The sequence below is a fragment of the Megascapheus bottae genome, chromosome 1 (assembly GCF_031878675.1).
Source record: "Megascapheus bottae isolate mThoBot1 chromosome 1, mThoBot2.hap1, whole genome shotgun sequence".
NCBI classification, from domain to species: domain Eukaryota; kingdom Metazoa; phylum Chordata; class Mammalia; order Rodentia; family Geomyidae; genus Megascapheus; species Megascapheus bottae.
The window spans coordinates 58,903,647-58,924,684 of NC_143509.1; the positions used below are offsets into that span (position 1 = coordinate 58,903,647).

At 41.5% G+C, this 21,038-nt stretch overlaps 1 protein-coding gene and 1 long non-coding RNA gene across 3 annotated transcripts; one reads left to right on the forward strand and one right to left on the reverse strand.

The window, feature by feature from the left end:
* Positions 1 to 1,979: 1,979 nt before the first annotated feature.
* Positions 1,980 to 20,377, reverse strand: LOC150069275 (V-set domain-containing T-cell activation inhibitor 1-like). Of its 2 annotated transcripts, XM_090345631.1 has the most exons (8): positions 19,522 to 20,377; positions 17,937 to 18,080; positions 16,621 to 16,695; positions 14,432 to 14,484; positions 10,024 to 10,186; positions 9,782 to 9,873; positions 7,933 to 8,217; positions 1,980 to 2,939 (listed from the first exon to the last, which is right to left on the reverse strand). In XM_090345631.1, the coding sequence occupies exons 4-8, from the start codon at positions 14,481 to 14,483 to the stop codon at positions 2,905 to 2,907; spliced, it is 627 nt and encodes a 208-aa protein (XP_090201757.1). In that variant the 5' UTR covers position 14,484; positions 16,621 to 16,695; positions 17,937 to 18,080; positions 19,522 to 20,377; the 3' UTR covers positions 1,980 to 2,904. The 2 variants fall into 2 exon arrangements, with proteins under 2 accessions (XP_090201757.1, XP_090201748.1); XM_090345622.1 differs by having other exon boundaries at positions 9,782 to 10,186.
* On the forward strand, positions 5,532 to 9,351 carry LOC150069276 (uncharacterized). Its single transcript, XR_016537772.1, has 3 exons — positions 5,532 to 5,849; positions 6,712 to 6,821; positions 8,124 to 9,351. It is a non-coding gene; the product is annotated as an uncharacterized LOC150069276 (long non-coding RNA).
* Positions 20,378 to 21,038: the final 661 nt, after the last annotated feature.

The following is a 21,038-nucleotide window of genomic DNA, read 5'->3' on the forward strand; positions in this document are numbered from 1 at the left end:
ATCTCATGACATTGTGACTCTTAAATTTTCAACCTCAGAAGGGAATTTTACACACAGTTTGATGGAAACCTTCTCCATAACCACTTTTAAATCTTGCTGGCTTCTGTCAGCCTTCCAGCAGTCATTGGGAACATTTTTCCTATTGTCACAGTGTATATGTAAATCTTAAAGTGGTTGAAGAGTTTTTCCTAAAGAAATCTTAGAACTAAGCTGGGAGGGAAAAGTTACTTGTTTGGTAGAATGAATCCTTTTCTTTAAAATGATTATAAATGCCCAGGCAGGAAAGATTGAGACTTTTTTTTTTTTTGCCAGTCTTGGGCTTGAGCTCAGGGCCTGAGCACTGTCCTTGGACTTTCTCAAGGCTAGAGCTCTACCACTTGAGCCTCAGCACCACTTCCGGCTTTTTTCTATGTATGTGGTACCGAGGAATCAAACCCGTGTCTTCGTGCATGCTAGGCAAGCACTTTAACCACTAGGCCAAACTCCCAGCCAAGACTGAGACTCTGATCTCCAATTAACCACCAGAAAAATGGAACTGGCTCTGTGGCTCAAGAGGTAGAGCAATAGCCTTGAATTGATGAGCTCAGGGACAGCACCCAGGCCCAGAGTTCAAGCCTCATACTGACAAAAACAAAAAAACAGTAGTTATAGATGATGAGTTAGAACAGTCTAAATGAAACATAATACTAAAGGTATGTTTGATATCAAGTTTTATTATTATGAGGTGCATAGTAAATATAAATTCCCTTGATGAGCTTTTGCATAAGAGTACCTAAGTCATCAGTCCTTGGATTATTTCTAAAATAAGGACAGAAAAAGATAGCATATGAAAGTAAATAGATGTAAGTAGATGTTCTGGACCCCTGGAATGAAGTCCTCCATTTGTTTGGATCTTCCAGGCCTCACCTGTGAACAATATATGTTCTGTATTTCTTTCCTTCTTAGAAATTTAAATCAAATAAGAAATGACACTAGGATAAAAAAAAAGAAATGACAATAGGTCTTAATGAGAAGTCAAAAATGACAAGGAACCAGCATTCACATATGGAGACACAGATCACAACTCTGCTTTAAAAAAAATAACAGGCTAGAAGGAAAAGGAAATGTGATGTTCCCTGGTAGTTATTCCTGGAATGCATAACTTGATACGAAACGTGGCAATGATGAAGGCTTGTAAGAACATATTGCCAAGAAAATAAAACCAAGAGAGGAAGAAGGAAAGGAAAGAGAAGAGAAGAGAAGAGAAAGAAAGTAAGTAAGTAAGTAAGTTTGGTAGTCAATTATCTTTATTATGGTTATAAATTTTTTGGTTTTCTCTCAATTTTATTTGGGGGGGAGGGGGACTTAACCTCAGCCTGGGCACTGTCACTGAGCTCTTCAGCTCAAGTCTAGTGCTCTAACACTTGAGCCAAAACGCCACTTATGAATTCTTTGTCTTTCATAAATGCCAGTCATTTTTTAATTTCATATTTCAGTATCTTCTTACATGACCTAAATGAGAGCACTGTTGTTTTTGTGACTGACAGTACATTGAGGGACCATATAATAAATCAGGAAAGTCCATAAGACTCTTACCTCCAATTAGCCCCCCCCCAAAAAAAGGCATTAATAAATCTGAAGCTCAAGTGGTAGAGTGCTAGCCTTGAGCACAAAAACTCAGGGGCAGCATTCAAGCCCAGAGTTCAAACTCTAGGAGCAGTACCAAAAAGAGAAAAAAGAATGTGACATCAAATCTGTAAAATGGCACAACTCTCCCTGTTGTGCCTCTTTTCTGTGGCAGCCTGGGGAAGGGGGTGTTTTAAGCTTGGTAAGCCCAACCACCCAAAAAGATATTAGTACCTCAGACACCCAAAAAAGAACAAAGAAAGGCATCTTCATCCATTTGTGCCGCTATATGAAAACATCAGCATCTAGATGGCTATACACAACAAAAAGGGACTGATGTGCAAAAGTACCCTTTCTGCTTCTTAGATGGCACCTTCTGCTTGTGTCCTTACATTGTGGGAGGCACAAAGTACTTCTTTTGAATGTCTTTTATGTTTGTACTAATCCCTTTCATGTCTAAGAGCTAAAGTCCTAATTACCTCCCTAAGGCCCTACCTTCTAATACTATTAGTTGGGGTGTTAGGACAGCAGAGGAGACCCTATTAACAAAAAGCATAAAGGTAAGAAAGATTCATAAGGTGAGAGATAATGAGAAACACACACACACACACACACACACACACACATCTGGCTTTGAGAAACTGTAAACTTCTTTAGTTCTGAACTCCTCAACCAGTCATCCATCACTGAAGCATAATCAGTGAAATAGACTCCAAGAAGTCTTATCTGGTGTCTAAACTTTCATTTTACACTTCAGAGTTTTGAATTTTACTCAGAATTTGACATATGAAAAGCATGAGATCAAATAAAAGTAAATCCATTCAATAATACAAATAAGAACATAAGACTTCATCATCCAGACCTGAGAGGGGCATATTATGGGCATTCCTCCATTTGGGTTAACAGGTAATGACACACTAGGCCTGCTTGCTCTTCCTCCTTCCATCCCTTTCTCCCTCCTTTCTTTCTTCCCTTCTCCCTCCCTCCCTTTCTCCCTTCCTTCCTTCCTTCCTCTCTTCCTTTCTCTTCTTTGCTTTCTTCCTTCCTTCCATTCTCTCTTCCTTTCCCTTCCTTCCTTCTTTCCTTCTTTGTATCCTCTCTCTTCCTTTCTCTTTCTCTTTCTTTCTTTCTTTCTTTCTTTCTTCCTTCCTTCCTTCCTTCCTTTCTTTCTTTCCTTCTTTCTCAGTTTCTTTTTCTGCTGATGATGCCTAGAATGAAAAGATCACCATTCAAAGGAGAAAGCAGGGCTCCACTGCAAAAGGGCAAAGCAGGTCCTTGAGTAGATGTAAGGAATGGCTCTTAATAGAAGTCATAGGATCCAGGATACCTTCTCTCTGGGGAGAAAAAAGGGGAGGGGAGGAAGCAAGAAAATATGAAAGGTAAAGATTTTGTGTTAGAGGCAACCCTGCACTCAGCCTCAAAGATTTTCTTTTTTTTTTTTTTTTTTTTTTTTTGCCAGTCCTAGGCTTGAGCTCAGGGCCTGAGCACTGTCCTTGGACTTTCTCAAGGCTAGAACTCTACCACTTGAGCCTCAGCACCACTTCTGGCTTTTTCTATATATGTGGTACCTAGGAATCGAACCCGGGTCTTCGTGCATGCTAGGCAAGCACTTTAACTACTAGGTCAAATTCCCGGCCCCTCAAAGATTTTCTTAAAGCTACACAATGAAGAACAGTGGTGACCATTGCAGTTTTGTTCCTCCAAGAGTGGCAGCCTGCTTAGGGGGCTTTAAGAACCCTTTAGAACTACATCATTCTCAGGGGCCAGGAGCGTGGCCTGCTCCAGGGTAGAGTGTTTGCCTAGTAGACACAAGGCCCTGGGTTCGATTCCTCTGTACCACATACACAGAACAAAGCTGGAAATGGTGCTATGGTTCAAGTGGTAGAATACGAGCCTTCAGAAAGCCCAAGGACAGTGCTCGGGCCCTGAGTTCTATCCCCAGGACTCGCAAAAAAAAAAGAAAAGTACTGTATTCTCTTACGGGGAACTAGATCATTACAACTCTCCAATTGTAAGAAGAGATTTTAATGTATACATTCATGAGTGTATTCATTCATTCAACAAGTATTGTTCGGAGAACTATCTGAAAAGAAGACAAAAGAGAAGGGAGGGGGATGCCTTGATTTTCCCTATCAACTTTCAGAAAGAAAAGGAAACAGAAATAGAGGCTTCTGTTCTTAGGGCCAACCCAGAGAGGAGCTGATATCATTAAGTCAGCAAACCACACCAGTATGTACAGGAAGATTATTCCCAGCCAAGGAAAGTCCAAAGTCCTTGCTAGCTTGGGAGGCCGATGGGATGAAAGGAATGAGGATGCCCCTCAAGTTCTTCATGGAAAAGATCAAAAGAGGCATGCTTTTTTTCTGGTACACACACTTGAACTCAGGGCCTGGGCACTATTCTCTTTTTCACTCCAAGTTGGTACTCTACCATTTGATCCACAGCTCCATTTCTGGCTTTTTTTTGGGGGGGGGAGGTTAATTAGAGATAAGAGTCTCATCAACTTTTCCTGCCCAGGCTGGCTTCGAACCACAATCCTTAGATCTTAATCTCTAACTCACTAGGATTACAGGTATGAGTCACCAGTGTCTGGCTTGAGGTTGAGCACTTTCATTTGGAGCTTCTAAATTAAGCTGCATCTCTAGGACTGTGAAAATGAGATAAATTACAAACTAATGTCTATTGTGGGACCTGCTGTTTATTAGGAGCCAGGAAAGACAGAGGAGAACTTTGTCCTTGCAAGTACGATTCAGTCTTGTGATAAGACGAATAATCAGTCTGAGCAAGAGCCCAAATGCTTTGAACCACGTTGTAAGGAACAACTCAATCTGACCTCCTGTTACCCTTCTGATCCTAACCCCTGCCCTCTTCATGAACCCCTCCATTCCAACCTCTGGCTTTCTTGCTATTCTTCAAACCTTGACCACTTCTAGGCTTGGCTCCCTTCCTCCTTCATGTCCTTGTTAAAGTTTTACCTCCCAGTGAGACTTTCTATGGACATTTATTTAAAATTCCAACTTTTCCTCTCCCCTATTCTCAGACACCTTCTTTGCTTTATTTTTCTGTAGAGGACTAGTTATCAATCTGATATTATACATAAATGTTTTACTTTATATTGAAATATAATTCCATACAACAAGGGTGTATAAGTGTCTAGCCCAATGTGTGTGTGTGTGTGTGTGTGAGTGTGTTATGTTTGTGTATGTGTGTGCATGTGTGTATGTGTGCATGTGTATGTATGTGTGCATGTATATGTATGTGTGTATTTGTGTGTGTGTGTGTGTGTGTGTGTGTGTGTGTGTGTATGCGCACCAGTCGTGGTTTGAACTTAGAGCCTGGATGCTGAACTTTTGTGCTCAGGGCTGGCTCTCTACCACTTGAGCCACAGATTCACTTCTGTTTTTTGTTGTTTGCTTTGGTTTGGTGTTTAAGAGTCTCAAAGGTTTTCCTGCCACAACTAGTTTCAAATAGTAATCCTCAGATTTCAGCCTCCTGAGTAACTAGTATTATAGACTTGAGCCACCAGCACTCAGTTATTTTCCCCAAACTGAATACAATCACATAACCAGCATTCAGGACAAGAAACAGAATAAACATGTCAACACTGTAGTAATCTCCCATGTACCTTTCCTATACCCCCAAAGTAACGACTGGCTTGATTTTTTCTATTTTTTTCTTTTTCTTGTTTTCCCAGCTTTGTAGCTATTGTTTCGGAGTACATGGCCACTGCTCATTGCTCTGGCTTGCTGACTCCTGTGGTTTCTAGACTTCGTGTTTATTCTTTTTTTCCCACTGCTGTACCTTTGAACAGGCTCTGTTTCTTTTCAAATATCTTTTCTTTTTCTGCTTCGTAGATTTCTGCTCATCCTTTAAGACTTGGCATGGATTTTTTCTATTTTTCTATTTTATTTATATGGTGACATACTATATATTCTAATGCTTTATTTATTTACAATCTATTTGTTCCTGCTGTCAGCATGTAAGCTTCACAATGGCAGGTGCTTGTTTTGTCCCTACTGTATCACCAGAACCTAAAAGAACATCTGGAACCTAATAAATATTTGATGCCTGAAAGAATGAAATATTGAACAAATAAAAATGAGAATAAGAAGACAAGGGAAAAAAAAGAAAGAACAAGAGAGTTAAGAAGGGCTTCAAGTCTGAGCCAAGTCTTAAAGGATGAGCAGAAATCCACGAAGCAGAAAAAGAAAACGTATTTGAAAAGAAACAGAGCCTGTTCAAAGGTATGGCAGTGGGAAAAAAAAAAAAGAATAAACACGAAGTCTAGAAACCACAGGAGTCAGCAAGCCAGAGCAATGAGCAGTGGCCTTGTACTCTGAAACAACAGCTACAAAGCTGGGGAAAAAAAGAAAAAGAAAAAGAAATGCAGATTCCCGACCTCAAAGCTTCATATAAATAAATACATGAAGAAAGGTGAGGGAAAGTAAAATACAGGATTCTTTTAGGTATTTCTAGGATCCTTTCCTAGGGTAATGAAAATTAAGGGGCTAAAAACCAGGATTTCTTTGAAGTCAACTCATTAATAATGTATCTTGAAGTCCTCAGAAAAGAATCAGAGGCCCACTATGTTCAGAGACTTCTAACTGCTCCTGAATATGTGAGAGAGCCTTAAAAGTCTGGGGAATAAGTAAGGCTCTCTTTTCTTTCCTTTGAAGGAAAGGCCAGCTCCAGTGGGGATTTTAAATGTGTGAGTCTGTCTGGTTAGTGTTTGTTTTCCTGAACTGAGGGAAGGGGCCAGGCGTGCCCTCTTCCTTCTTCACCTGCTAGACAGGGTTGTGAGGGGATGGTGCCCTATGTCCAAAGGCAGGGATAAGACAGAGATGCCTCAGGTGTCTTCATTCCCCTCAGGCTCCATGTTCTGTAGCAGTGGTTCTCAGAATCACCTAGAGGCTTTGTTACAGCACAAATTGCTAGGCCTACTGCAGAGTTTCGTATTCAAAAGGCCATGGGAAATGCATCCCTCCAACAAAAACTCCCAGGTGGTGCCAATATTTCTGGTTTGGCAATGGTGTATGGAGATCCTTACACAATGCCAGCATCCTAAGCCAGGAGAGGGTTCTTTAGCATCTTTCTCTTCTTTCACAGGGGTCTGGATATTCCATATCTATTAAGCTTCAACCCCACTCCCACCCTCACCATGGAGGCCAGGCTGCCTTATATCCTCCTCCTCAGCTTCTCCATTGCTGGGATGACAGGTAAGCGCCATCACAACTGACTAAGTATTTTGCTGTCTCTTTAGAATTTCCAAATAAACTATAGGACACCTAGTTAAATTTGAATCTCTGAGAGATAACAATTATTTTGCATATGACATTATTTGTGGATTATCTGAAATTCAAATTTTGTGCTTAATAGCAACATTGTTAGTAAAATGCTTTCACTTCTTCATTTCCTCATGTACAAGGGGGATACTCAGAGCAATTATCACCAGGCACCAGTAGCTTAAGCCCTTAATCCTAGCTACTCTGGAGTCTGAGATCTGAGAACTGAAGTTTGAAGATAGCCCAGGCAGAAAAGTCTGTGAGCCTTCTACCTTCAATTAACCAGCCAAGTACTGGAAGTAAAGGTGTGGATCAAGTGATAGAGAGCCATCCTTGAGTGGAAAAAGCTAAGCAATAGTGCAAGAAGAAAGCTGGGTGCCAGTGGTTCACACCTGTAACCCTAACTACTCAGAAGGCTGAGATCTGAAAATCACAGTTTGAAGCAAGTCCAGGAAGCTTTGTCCATGAAATTGTGGTCTCCAATTCACAAAAATAAGCCACAAGTAAAGCTGTGGCTCAGGTAGTAGAATGTGAGCCTTGAGCACAAAAGCTAAAGGACATTGCTCGGACCTTGCGTTCAAGGCCCAGGACTGGCACCAAAAATCATCACTAACAGCAGCAGCAGCAGCAGCAGCATTCTCACAACTACCTTCCTGAGTTTAGGTAAGGACTTAAAGTGATATATGTAAAATAACAGGCAGCTCAATGGCTAGTATGATTTCTCAGGCTGTCATAACACAAAGCCAATGTTGTTAGCAGAGGAATAGAAGCCTTATCAATGGCGACAGCCATATCTATCGTAGTAAGAGCAGTTAATCCTGATGTATGGTCTTTCTTTCAAACCTGGAAGACTCTACCTCATCTTCTTCTCTGGCCCCAGGCTCCAAGCTTATGTCCCTGTGCTTCTTTAAATCCCTAAAGTGCTCAGAAGTGCCTGATGCAGTTCACATCCAGTGAATATTAATGAATAATGCTCTTTACCATGAAATGCAGTCTGCTCTCCCAACCCCCAATCCCTGCACCTTCCTCTCAGATTTTCACTTACTTGGGAACTTCCGGACGACTCTAAAAGGTAGGTGGTTCTCATCTGCTTCTGCTATGCGGCAGACATATATCTCATTTAACTTGACAGGGTATTTGAGGACAGAGAACACCCTGAACAAGCCATTCATCTGCTCTTCCAGGACCTCCACAGTACTGTGGTTACTCAGGTCCCTCTCTTTCCGATCCATCCAGGTCACGTTGGGTGTGAAGTACCAGCCCTTGGAGATGCACGTAGCCACATCCTCATCATCAATCCGGTCAAACTGCACCTGGGGCATCTCAAAGTCTGGTTGAAATAACAAAACAATTAGTTACTATTCTTCTTTTAAATTTCAGCCACAGAAGGCTCAAGTTAGGAAGAATTTTGCCCTCTGTTTTTACCTTAGCCTTTATGGAAGCAATACATTTTGAGATTGCCTAGCTAAACTTTTGGCACAAGCAGAGTATAAAGAATGGTGAACGCACATGCTCTTATGGTCCAGATCTTACTACCATTCCTATCCTTACCTTGTTCTTCATCCCAGGCTCTCCATTGATATCAGCTATGCTGCTGAGACTCATGGAAGATAAGGAATGATTCTCATCAACCCTTTGCCATCTCTCCCAGCTCTTATCCTGGAAGAATTCCCCCATGCAGGCAGAGCCCCAAGTCCTCATGGGGTCTCCAGTGGGAAAAAGACTCCCCTCCATGCAATTCTGGGACCCTTAGGGCACTGCCTAGATGCAATGATCCTGTCTAACCTACATATGAATATATTAACCAGTGAAAAAAGGGCAAATTTCAAGAAAGCTAAATGCATTGCTTTAATGTTTCCAGAATTAGGTCTTGAGTCTCCTGATTCCCAGTGCAGGGCTGTCCTCATAAGCTAAGGTATGTGGCAGGCTGCTCATGCCTGGAATCCTAGCTCCTGAATGCCAGCCTGGAAAGAGACAAATCTGTGAGATTACACATCCAAATAACCAGCCCCCCCCCAAAAAAAAGTGGGCTGGAAGCTGGGTGCTAGTGACTCACACCTGGAATCCTAGCTACTCAGAGGGCTGAGATCGAAGGATCATGGTTTGAAGCCAGCCAGGGCAGAGTTGTGCCCACAAGACTCTTTAATTAACCACTCAAAAGTGGAGCTGTAGCTCAAAGCAGTAGAAGGCTAGCATGGAGCAAAAGAGCTCGAAGACAGTTCCCAGTCCCTGAATTTAAGCCCCATGACAAAAAAAAAGTGGGCTGGAAGCATGGCTTAAGAGGTAGAGCATCAAGCAAGTAACCTAAGGAAACAGGAGGCCTCAGTTCAAAAAACCCCAGTACTGTCAATAAAGAAAAGAATGAAAATGAAAAAGCACATGTCAGATTTCAGAGTCTTTATGTAAGACTACTAGGATATATAAACTTGGGGGTTTGGGGAGTTTGCGATTTATGCTACTGCTTTGTTTTTCTGTTTTAATGAAGAAAATATGTTGTGGTTGCTTGTTTGTGTGCCAGTCCAGAGGCTTGAACTCAGGGCCTGGATGCTATCTCTTAGCTTTTTCACTCAAGGCTGGCACTCTACCACTTGAGCCATACAGTTCCTCTTCTGCCTTTTTGATGGTTAATTGGAGATAGGGTTTCATAGATTTGTCTGCCTGGGCTGGCTTTAAACTGCAGTCCTCAGATCTCAGCCTCCTGAGTAGTTAGGATTACAGGCATGAGCCACAGGTACTTGGCAAATGAAGGATATTGATGGATGTACATCTGGACAGGCATTGCATCTTTTGCTCAGATATTTTTAGTTCAGATAAACCAACCCCTAGCTGTTATAGCTTATCCACATGAATAGAGACAGAGTTCATACTCAAGTTCATCTAGTAAATTCCTTTACCTTCTACTATTAGCTTAATTGTACTCTCTCCTCTTCCATCTGGTGTAATGGCTGAGCACTTGTAGATCGCTTCATCCAGGAAATCCACATTTCTTAGCAGAAGAGACAGAGTCCCTTCGGAAATTTCATCCCTGTCCACCGACACTCGTCCCTCATACAAGGAGTTTTGATCTTCTAGCTGCTCTGTGTTGTCACGAAAGTAGTAAACCAACTTTGTGAAAAGGTCGAAGAAGTCATAATACCTGAAAAAGCGGTAATAGTCATCATCATTGTCCACCAAGTATTCCTCTTTGATGTCTTCTCTTTCCCAAGAAAACTCCAGATTTTCTGTACCCTCCACAAAGGAGAAATGGCAGGAGAGAGTTACATCGGTGAATGGGACAGCCCGCAATTCTTCTATCGACACTGAAAAAGTCAAAGATAAAAAAAATGAAATTAGGGAAAACTCAAATCAGGAAAGACCATTGCATCTAGGAAGTTTAATAACAGATCAAAGAAACTTCTCTGCCGATCTCAAATAGTAAGGGATATCATCTAGTGAATCAGACTTTTACAAAACCACTGGAAAGCTGAGCAATGCCCTCAAAAGTGGCTCAGAGGATAAGACTTGAAATGAGTGTTTGGCTCATAATGAGCAACGCATGCAGATTTGCTGTGCCTGTACCTGGAAGCTGGTAAATCAAGACAGCGTCATCGCTGGGATTGGCTCCAAAGCCAAATTGCACCTGCCAGGTTCACACTGGCAAAAGAAAAAGGCCTGCCTCATGCACTATAACCTTTCTCCCACGTCAGTCTGTAGGCAGTGAATCCTTGCGCAAGTGTATCTGACTAGCAGAGCAAGGGTCACTCCCAAATTCTTGACAGCAAAGGAATGTGGTCCCTGTGGCTTTCACTCTGCACTTGTGGTTATTCAGGCAGGCAGACACAGATGTCCAGTATATGAATTTATTTTACCTGACTCAAATATCTGTTAGTCTTGGGCACAGTTACAGCCAACAGAGCCTGAGAGATTTAGAGGAAGAGAACATAAATCTTCACTATATACAACTTATAGATTATAGCATGAATAGAATCTTGGGATGTTAGAACTAGGGAAAGTTTAGACATCACCTGATTCAATATTTTCAAACTATTTGCCCCAGAACCCACCCCAGAGGTTGCCCTTGGTGGCCAAGAGATCATCAGTGAGACTTCCATTTCCTTCCTCCTTCACTTAGAACAACCATTTTCCATTTCTCATTGAGGCTACTGAATCAAAGTTATTGTCAAATGTCAGTGCTAGCAAAAAACATGTCTGATTCCCAGGACACAAAGTCTCTTAAAGTTACAAATTAAGATATAAGTAGCACTACAGAAAGAAACAAGCTCTTGTCTGGGAGCTAGCTTACTGGTAAAGAACTTGCCTCACATGCAGGAAGCCCTGGGTTCAGTTCGTTGGTACCACATACACAGAAAAAGCCAGAAGTAGTGCTATGGCTCAAGAGGTAGAACGCTAGCTTTGAGAAAAAAAAAATGTGTCCAAAAAGAGTGCCCATGCCCTGAGTTCAAGGCCCAAAACTAGCAAAAAGACAGAGAGAGACAGAGAAAGAAATAAGTTCTTTTTTTTTTTTTTGCCAGTCCTGGGCTTGAGCTCAGGGCCTGAGCACTGTCCTTGGACTTTCTCAAGGCTAGAGCTCTAGCACTTGAGCCTCAGCACCACTTCCGGCTTTTTTCTATGTATGTGGTACCGAGGAATCAAACCCCGGTCTTCATGCATGCTAGGCAGGCACTTTAACCACTAGGCCAAACTCCCGGCCCAGAAATAAGTTCTTTTACAATTTTAAAATGGCCTATACGATCACAGTTACCCAACTACTTTTTTTTCCCTTGACGGTCCGGGAGTTAGTTTAACTTTAAGCTCTCATACTTGCTCGGCAGTTGTCGCACTGCTGTGTCATAACTCCACCCATTTGTAGAGCTGGTTATTTTTTGAGATAGGGTCTCACTTCCTGCACTGTACCTGGACTCAGATATTTTTTGGGGGGGGGGAGGGGGGTGGGTTACGGGGCTTGAACTTGGTCTGGCTTGAGCTATTCAGTTCAAGGCTACCACCCTACCGAAGGGCCTGGACGCTGTCCCTGAGCTCTTCAGCGCAAGTCTACCACTCTATCCTTGAGCCAAACCCCACTTCCTGTTTTCTAGAGATTAATTGGAGATAAGAGTCTCAGGTCCTTTTGTGCCTGGGCTGGCTTTGAACCTTGATCCTCAGATCTTAGCTTCCTGAATAGCTAGGATTACAGGCGTGAGCCACTACACCCAGCCTCAGATCCTCCTTTTGCTTCCCACTGCAGCTGGGATGACAAGTGTGAGTTATTGTACCCAGCTATTGCTCAGAAAGCCTCTCTCAAACGTTTCTTCCTGAACCTGCCTGAAACTGTAATCCTCCCAATCTCAGTCTCCCAAGTAGCTGGGATAAAAGGTGTGAGCCAACAGACACTCAGCTCCAAACTCTTGAACCTATAAGACTAATTTAAAACGAATGAATAATGGCACTAGTATGAAAGTAGTGGTTCCCTATAAATATATTCTAAGAGGGGATTTTTTTTGGCCTTAATTCATTTAATCTGCACACCACATCAAAGTAGGTCCTATTACTATCTCCAAATAATGCTGAAAAAAACAAGCTAGGAAGTGAAATAAATTGTGTGTAGTAGATGATGCTGGAAGCCCAGATGTCTGGCTGCAAAACCCCTCATCTACAATCTGCTCTTTCATCTCCTAATTATGGCACTCTGGGCAAATCAATGACTGATGAAATGAATGACTACAAAGAAAGACAGATGGAAGGTAGAGGTAGAAAAAAACAACTTTAGAAAGATGGATTTCCAAATTTACAAGACAAGCATTTTAGTCAGGCACCAGTGGATCACATCTGCAACCCTAGCTACTCAGGGGGCTGAGGTCTGAGTATCATGGTTCAAAGCCAGCCCTGGAAAGGAAGTTCATGAGACTCCAATTAACCACCAGAAAACCAGAAGTGATACTGTGGCTCAAAGTGGTAGAATACTAGCCTTGAGCAAAAAAAGCTCAGGGACAGCTCCCAGGCCCTAAGTTCAAGCCCCATGACTGACCAAAAACAAAACAAAAATAAAGCAAAAAACAAGCATTTTCTTGCTCAAATGGTCAATTTTCTATTATGTTTATAATATAAAAGTAGTGGGATTTAAATATATATATATATATATATATATTCTTGGCCATTAGAATTATAAATCGAAGTTCTAATTCTAAGTAACCCCTTCCTAATTATTTGGTATCAGTCATCTAACTTAATCTGAGTTACAGTTTCCTTGTCTATAATTATTATAATAATAACACCTGCCTGAGGATGGTGATGATCTTGGGGACTATTTTTCCCAAGATAGTGTTCAGTCATCTTCCAGAGGGACAGAAGGAGGAGAGCAGATGGATGGCCAGTTTAGTGAGCTGCCTCCACCTGTCTCTCTCACAAGAATATGTGGTTTATTCCTGAGGGACTTTTGATACTAGCTTCTCGGGTTCTCCCCCAAGAGGCTTTGCTACAGCTATACCCTTTCTGGTCCCAGGGGAAAGGCACTCAGACTCAGAAATATGAAGTCACTGGCCAATGAATCATGACATGTTGTGTACCTAGGATGTAGCTGATAATGTTTAAGCCAGCTTCTAACTGGTATGTGTATGAACGATCTTATTGGAATCTATTATTCCTCGGTCTTTTTCTATCTGTGTTATTCCTAGGCTGCTGCATCTTTTGCTTCCAAAGGTCCAGGAGTCTGGACAAAAGTTTAGCAAAAAAAATATTAATAACAATGTAGGAAAGGCTTTGAAAACAGTACAAAGATACTATAGGAGTCTAACATACCTGCTGGAGTGCCTTGCATGAGACTTACATGTCTATAAAAGGTCTCACTGCACATATACTATTCCTCTCATGCATTTGGTTGGACATATCCTCACAATGTGTGATGTTGAACTCATATTGCTTTTATTGAGCCCCAACTCCTCCTACACACATATGTACACCAAGTAACAAAGGTTTGGATGCACAGTAATTTTGTGTATAAATTTTTATACACAAAATTTCCTGACTCTACATCTTAAAACATATTCAGACATTCTGGATACTACATTGTAAATTGGCATTTGTCAGTCACTTGAACTCACCAGGAGGGAACCTACAAAATTTTTTTTCTTTGAGTTGGGTGATTTCAGCAATAGATGTGAATAAGGCTAGTCATGCAGATGGCCCCATATGAACAAACCACACTGGGGAGAGAGACTTTTGTCATTAAAAATGGAATAAACAATAATGCTCTACAATATGTCTGGTATATTTTTCCCATCTGTTTTCACCATTTTCAGTAAAGCAAGTATAGCAATTATTTATTATTTACATGTAACAAATGAAAAAAAAAGCATGTGACGAGCAGATTGGGTCATTTGCTTCTTTGCTTGCTTGCTTGGTTCTCTCTCTCTCTCTCTCTCTCTCTCTCTCTCTCTCTCTCTCTCTCTCTCTCTCTCTCTCTCTCTCTCTCTTTCTCTCTCTCTCTCCCTACCCTCATCTCCCTCCAAATCACTGTTTTCATGAGTCTCCAAACTGTTTCAGAAATATAGTTTTGAAAAATGACTCACCTGCACCATGAAGAAGTAGAAGTAGGTTGGCAAACATAAAAAAGGAAGACATTCTATGAGAAAAAGAAAAGAAAAAGCAGAAAGTTTACTTGGAGTAGAAAACAGTCTGGGTCGATCATCCAGAAACAAAGACATGCTAAATCCACCAGCATAACAATGTTCATTGCAGCACTGTTTACCATAGCAAAGATATGGAACCAACCTAGATGTCCCTCAATTGATGAGTGGATCAACAAGATGTGGTATTTGTACACAATGGAATTCTATGCTGCTGTCAGAAAGAATGACATTGCCCCATTTGTTAGGAAATGGAAAGATTTAGAAAAGATCATATTAAGTGAAGTAAGCCAGACTCAAAGGAACTTAGGCTCAATGGTTTCCCTCATTTGTCATAATCAGTAGAAACCTTGGGCTCTCCTAGCAGAGATTTGCAATAGAGCAAAACCTTGATACATAAGGCCATATAGTATGAAGCTAATTGAAAGGATCTCTAGGATATAGAAACATAAGCCATATAATGAATGATTGTTGTTGTTAAGGTACTATGTTATCTCTCATCTCTTTTGCTGTCCCTTGGTTATCTCATATTGTTACAGTATCTCACTTTGTTTTCTGATATATCGGATATCTTTGTATTTGGTTATTTGAAATTGGATAGGGAACGGGGGAAAACAACATGAGAGGTGAAGGTGGGGGGGAGGGAAATGGGGACCAAGACATGTGAAAGGGTATCAATGTATGGGAATTAATGCACCATCTATCTGGCAAATATCATGTAACCCTTCTATTAATTACAATAAAAAATATATGAAAAAAAAACAGTCTGGGTCGGCCTAACCAGAGTCACCTGCTACTGGGAAGAAGAGACTGTGCAATACACCACTTCTAAACTCCAGGCCCAACTGAGGCAGAGGCTCTCAGTATTCCATGTGGAAGAACCTGCCATCTGAGTCAAGCTACTCTGGTTGACCCTGTGCAATTTGGTTTATGTGTTACAGGACCTAAGAACTCAATGCCTATCAGACCTCCACCAGGCTCTCTAGATGAGTCATTGGGATGTAGATCATCAAGAACAGCCATCAAGATATTTGAAGAAAACCTGGGCGAGGTGGCTCACACCTGTAACCCTAGCTACTCAGGAGGCTGAGATCTGAGGATCAAGGTTCAAAGCAAGCCCGGCACAAAAGGACCGGAGACTCTTATCTCCAGTTAACCTCTAGAAAACAGGAAATGGGGCGTGGCTCAAGGGTAGGGTGGTAGCCTTGAGCTGAAGAGCTCAGCGCCAAGGCTGAGTTCAATCCCCATGACCCACCAAAAAAAAAAAAAAAGATATTAGAAGGACCTGTGACAGCATCCCAAGTCATTCTGGCGGAACTCTCTGAATGGGGCTGGGGCACATTGGAGAAGATGTGACTTGGAGATACACAGGTGGACTTGGGGAGTTGTGGAGAGATGTTTCCAAGTGGAGGAAAAAAACGGTGATCAAGAGATCATATTGGGGGGCTGGGAGTTTGACCTAGTGGTAGAGTGCTTGCCTAGCATGCACGAAGACCCAGGTTCCATTCCTCAGTACCACATACATAGAAAAAAGCTGGAAGTGGTGCTGAGGCTCAAGTGGTAGAGCTCTAGCCTTGAGAAAGTCCAAGGACAGTGCTCAGGCCCTGAGCCCAAGCCCAAGACTGGCAAAAAAAAGAAAAAAAAAAGAAGAGATCATATTGGCCCACAGTTTGGCCTAGCAGTAGAGTGCTTGCCTGGCACGCGTGAAGACCCAGGTTCCATTCCTCAGTACCACATACATAGAAAAAAGCCACAAGTTTTGGGAACAATCAGCCCCTCGAGGAGTGCAAACAGAGCCACTGATGCTCACAAGTTGAATCCAGACTCCCTCCCTGGCCTCTATTCTCCTTACTCCCCGATATTGTAAGTTCCACCAGGACACCCCAACGTCAAGACACTGGTCACACATTTTCTACCTGGCATCCCACTCATCTCATCTGGCCCCTCCTCATCCATTCAAAGCTCTGCTCAAGCAACCCTCTCAAAGCCCTCTCCAATCCCAAATCCAGTTAAACTTCCTTCTTCGTCTCGGACACACTTGCTGCATAAATACACCGCTACCACAATGATTTTTTTCCATGTTCCTTTATCCCTCACAATTTCAAAGAAAGATAAGATGATCATTTCCTTACCTTGTTTTTCTTGTCCCCTCTCTTTCTGTTATTTAATGAAGTGGGGGAAAACTGAGTACGATTGTCCAGGTCTACCTGTGATATATCATAAGAATACCAACTAAATGTCAAATGCTCACAACAGCCAAATTGAATCTCCAAAAGAAGTTTAGGAAATAGGTGCTATTATGACTTCCACTTTGTAGGTGAGCCAACCAAGACAGAGAAAGTAGAAGTCATCCAGGCCATACAGCACCAAAACTTCTGCCTACCATTTAGTTTAGCTGAGCCCTGTTCATTCTCTGCCCTAAACCCTGTCCAAAGCTCTGCCCTAGCTGGGTTCTGCCAATTACCCACACTGTTTGGATAATCCCACCTCCTTATGCATCTACCAAGAAAACAGGAGGTTCATGAGTCAATGAGGCTATGGCTTGTGGGCTATTACGGTTCATTTCTTTCCTGTTAGGCCTTGGAAAGTCTGTGCACTGTAGGTTGAATATTAACAAAGACAGCTGTCTCTGAAAAACAGAGGATAAAGGAGCTCTTGCCAGCTAGTGAACAGGGTCAGCAGGAAAAATGGAAAAATTAATTGCTAAGTCTACATACTCTAATTAGGGGTATGACTATTGATGGACATCCTCTATTAGTTCAGAAAATATCTCTCCGTGACAGGTGTACTAAAATATATAAGATACAGCTACAAATAAATATAAGCAGTTAAAATGTTACTATACTTTTTAAGAAAACTCAATTTATATATATTGTTCAGTGTTCAGTGCAATTTTTCATGAGCATTTCTTAATCATTAAATATTATTATAACCTGGCCTACTTTTTCATACAGTTTATATATATATATATATATATATCATATCACTCCCTAAAGGGAGTGTGATATTCATGTATCTAACTTAGTGTTCCATATATTGTAGGTTCAATAAGTATTTATTGAATGAAGTAAATTGAATTCAATCTTCTGTAAGAATCCCACAAATGTTTACCATACAATAGAAAAAAAGAGAAATAACAGCAAAACCCCAAAATCAAGAATGGAATTCATAGAGTACTAAAGATGAGTATAAATATACTAAACTAGAAACTTCCAGCCATGTATCCAGATTGTTTCTAGGGCTTATGACCTGAATGTTTTCTCTGGTTTGCAGGTGAATATTAAGAAGTCTATGAAGTAGCGGTACTCAGTGATGTGACATACAGGGCCAGGCATCATGGTAGACATTTCCACATTTCCATAAAACCCCCATCATTTGACTCTTCAATTCACAATCATGGGTAACCATTTCCCCCAGATGCAAAGCACAGTGATGGAAAAAAACTTACCTGCTTCACAGCTGGTGTTTCTGATCAGCCAGGTGACAAGCAAGTGAGGTGGAGTCAGTATGTCTTCCAAGGGACAGTTGTGTGGCAGTCCTCCAAGGGAATACTGTGATTACCATGCTGTTGCCACAAAGGCTCTACAAAGCTCTAGATGACAATGTTTCTACAGTCACATTTGTTAGTTTTACAAGATATGGTAGAAGACTATAAGACAACATTATAATGTCCAAAGTTGCAGAAACATTGTGCACCCATTTAAAAACAACTATACTTTTGAAATTAACATGGGGAAAATATTCACTATACAATTCTTGATGGGAAATCAAGTCATGAAACTTAATATACATAGACATATGATTTTAACTTTGTGAGAGAAAATGTGTGCCTATAGAAAAGGCAGAAAATACACAAAAATGTTGACAGTGCAGGAGGCAACTGAAAAGTCACCTTTTCAGGTCCATGAATTATCTAAAACGTGGGCACCAGCCTATCCTTCTACTTTACATCTGTGCTGTTTGATCTGAGCCATTTTCTTCCACAGTCATTTTGCAATCGCCTCCAATAAGGACAAGTTTTACTATCTCGTGACAAAAGAGGCAAACTGTCCCTCAAACAGACAGTGCCATCTTGTCACCTTGTGGCCAAAGATGAAACTTCCCTAGAGAACAGCTCAACACAGCCTATCTGCCAGGTGGGTGACTGATTTGTTCCTGTTCTCCTCAAGTGGCAAAGTGATAACAATTTCTCTGGGACTCTACCTAAGCAATCATAAGACAATGGACTATCAGACCAGGTCTGGCCATCTCTGGCCATCTCTGAATCTTCCTGTGACTTGGGACTGTTGTAACTATGTATGCCTTTCTATTACCTATTCTACTAATGCTTCCTATTTAACGTAAGACAAAAGTTGGTACCCCTGAAGATAGCTGAAAATGGCTGAAGATGACTGAAGTACTGTTTTCCTATGGGCTACCATGAAATCAATCTGCTTTCTTGGCCCTACACCATGTCTCTTTATTTGGCAGACAGGAGCCAAGATAGGGGCCTGACATGGAATTTAGGCCTGGGGTCTAAGTCTAAAAAAATCGAATTCAATAGTGGTTATCCTGGATAGTTGAGATCATGTGTGTGATTTTAGTGTTTTTATTACCTGGCTCTGAATTTTCTATGATGATCTTTAACATGTACATTACAAGACACATTTTATAAGTGTAAAAGTAATGGAGAGATGTACCAGATACATGTAATGGTACACAGGAAGCATATAGGAAACAGCAAATGAGATCTCTTCCTCCACCCCATTATTAATAAATACAGTTTGTATGTCCCATTGGTGCCTTGCCCATTTATCTGCAGGCTCAAGCTGAGTAGTGGTCAACTCTTTATTAGGATGCTCCTCCCTCTCTCTCTCTCACCTACCCCTCAGCACATGAAATATAATCAGGTCTTAACCTCAGTACATCACAGGTGAAGATAAAATTGGTGTGAGGGTACACTTCTCTTGGTTGATACTCAGAACTGGGTAGACCACAAGAAGGGAGGCCTGCTGGGAAATGGTGTCCAAGCAGCTTTGCTCTGGATTCCTCACCTTGCCTGTGAGGAAGCTTCTGGTTTGGGGTCTCCAGACATTATCAGCTCTTCTAATCACTTCTAAAGGCTGAATACACAATTGAAAAATAAGCATAAAGTATATGCACTAACAAACCATTGAGGGATTTTTTTTTCCTTTTCTTTTTAATTCCTACAGCCTCTATTGAGGGAAAGAAAGGGGAGCTCTTACATAGATCAAGAGCTCAGGGACAGTACCCAGGCCTTGAGTTCAAGCTCCACAACAGCAACAACAACAACAATGACAAGTGATGGGCATAACACGTGGCCCATCCTTACACTTCTTATTCCCATATAGCCTCAGTCTCCTGATCAATTGTTTCTTCTTCCCACAATGCTGTGAGTTCCTACTCAAACGTTCCTTTCTTCCATAATGCCCTGGGTGTCCACTCAGCCCATAAAAAGGGCCAGGGTGGCACATGCATAAGCCACAAAAGAATCAGCACAAAGGCTAGGGAATGAGATACAGGTGGAGTCTATACTGTAACAATCACCCTCTAAGAAGACTCTGTTTGTCTCCTCTTAGAGGCCTTCTCTGGAGAGTCTCTTTACTACTTTACTTTAAAATACACTTACAGTTTATCTCAAATACTTTCCTGCCTTTTAATTTCTTTCTTTCTTTCTTTTTCTTTTTTTCAGTTGGTTGTGGATCTTGAATTCTGGGCCTGGGCATTGTCCCTGAGCTATTCAGCCACAGCCACACTTTGGTTTTCTGGTGGTTAGTTGGAGATAAGAGTCTCACGGACTTTTGTGCCTGGGCTGGCTTTGAACCAAGATCCTCAGATCTCAGCCTTCTGAGTAGTTAGGATTACAGGCATGAGCCACCAGCGCCCAGTCTTGCCTTTTAATTCTTTAATGGGTAGAGAAAACAAATACTTATAGATACTGCCACTATTTTTTTAATTTTGTGAGCTCTCAGTAAAATAACTGAAAATTTTAACATAACAATAAAATCATTACACTCAGGTCAAGGCACTCCTCCAAATAAGGCCACTTAGACATGAGACTCCAATTAGTTCCATTGGGCTTGAAGCTTAACCTATATTTGACTTCCGCTCTAAGGCAGAGGAAGACACTCCAGAAGCTATCTTGCTAGGAAGGAATGGAAGAACCACAAAGAGTGAGGAATACTATGTACCAAGATAGAAAGCTGAGGCCAAGAGCTGGTGGCTGACACCTGTAATCCTAGCTACTCAGGAGGCTGAGATCTGAGGATCATAGTTCAAAGCCAGCCCAGGCAGCCAAGACTCTTTATTTCCAATTAACCACTTAAAAACTGGAAGTGGAGCTGTGACTCAAAGCCACTTGCCAGGAGTACAGAAGCTCAGGGACGGTGTCTAGGCCCAGAGTTCAAGACTCATGACAGACCAAGAAAAAAGATAGGCTGTTTCTGTTAAGATCAAGCAAATGAAAGGAGAGAAAGAAGGCAGGGATCTCAACAGACTAGAACAGGCTTTGATCATGGCTGTAGGGGGATTCTAAAAAACACCAGGCAGG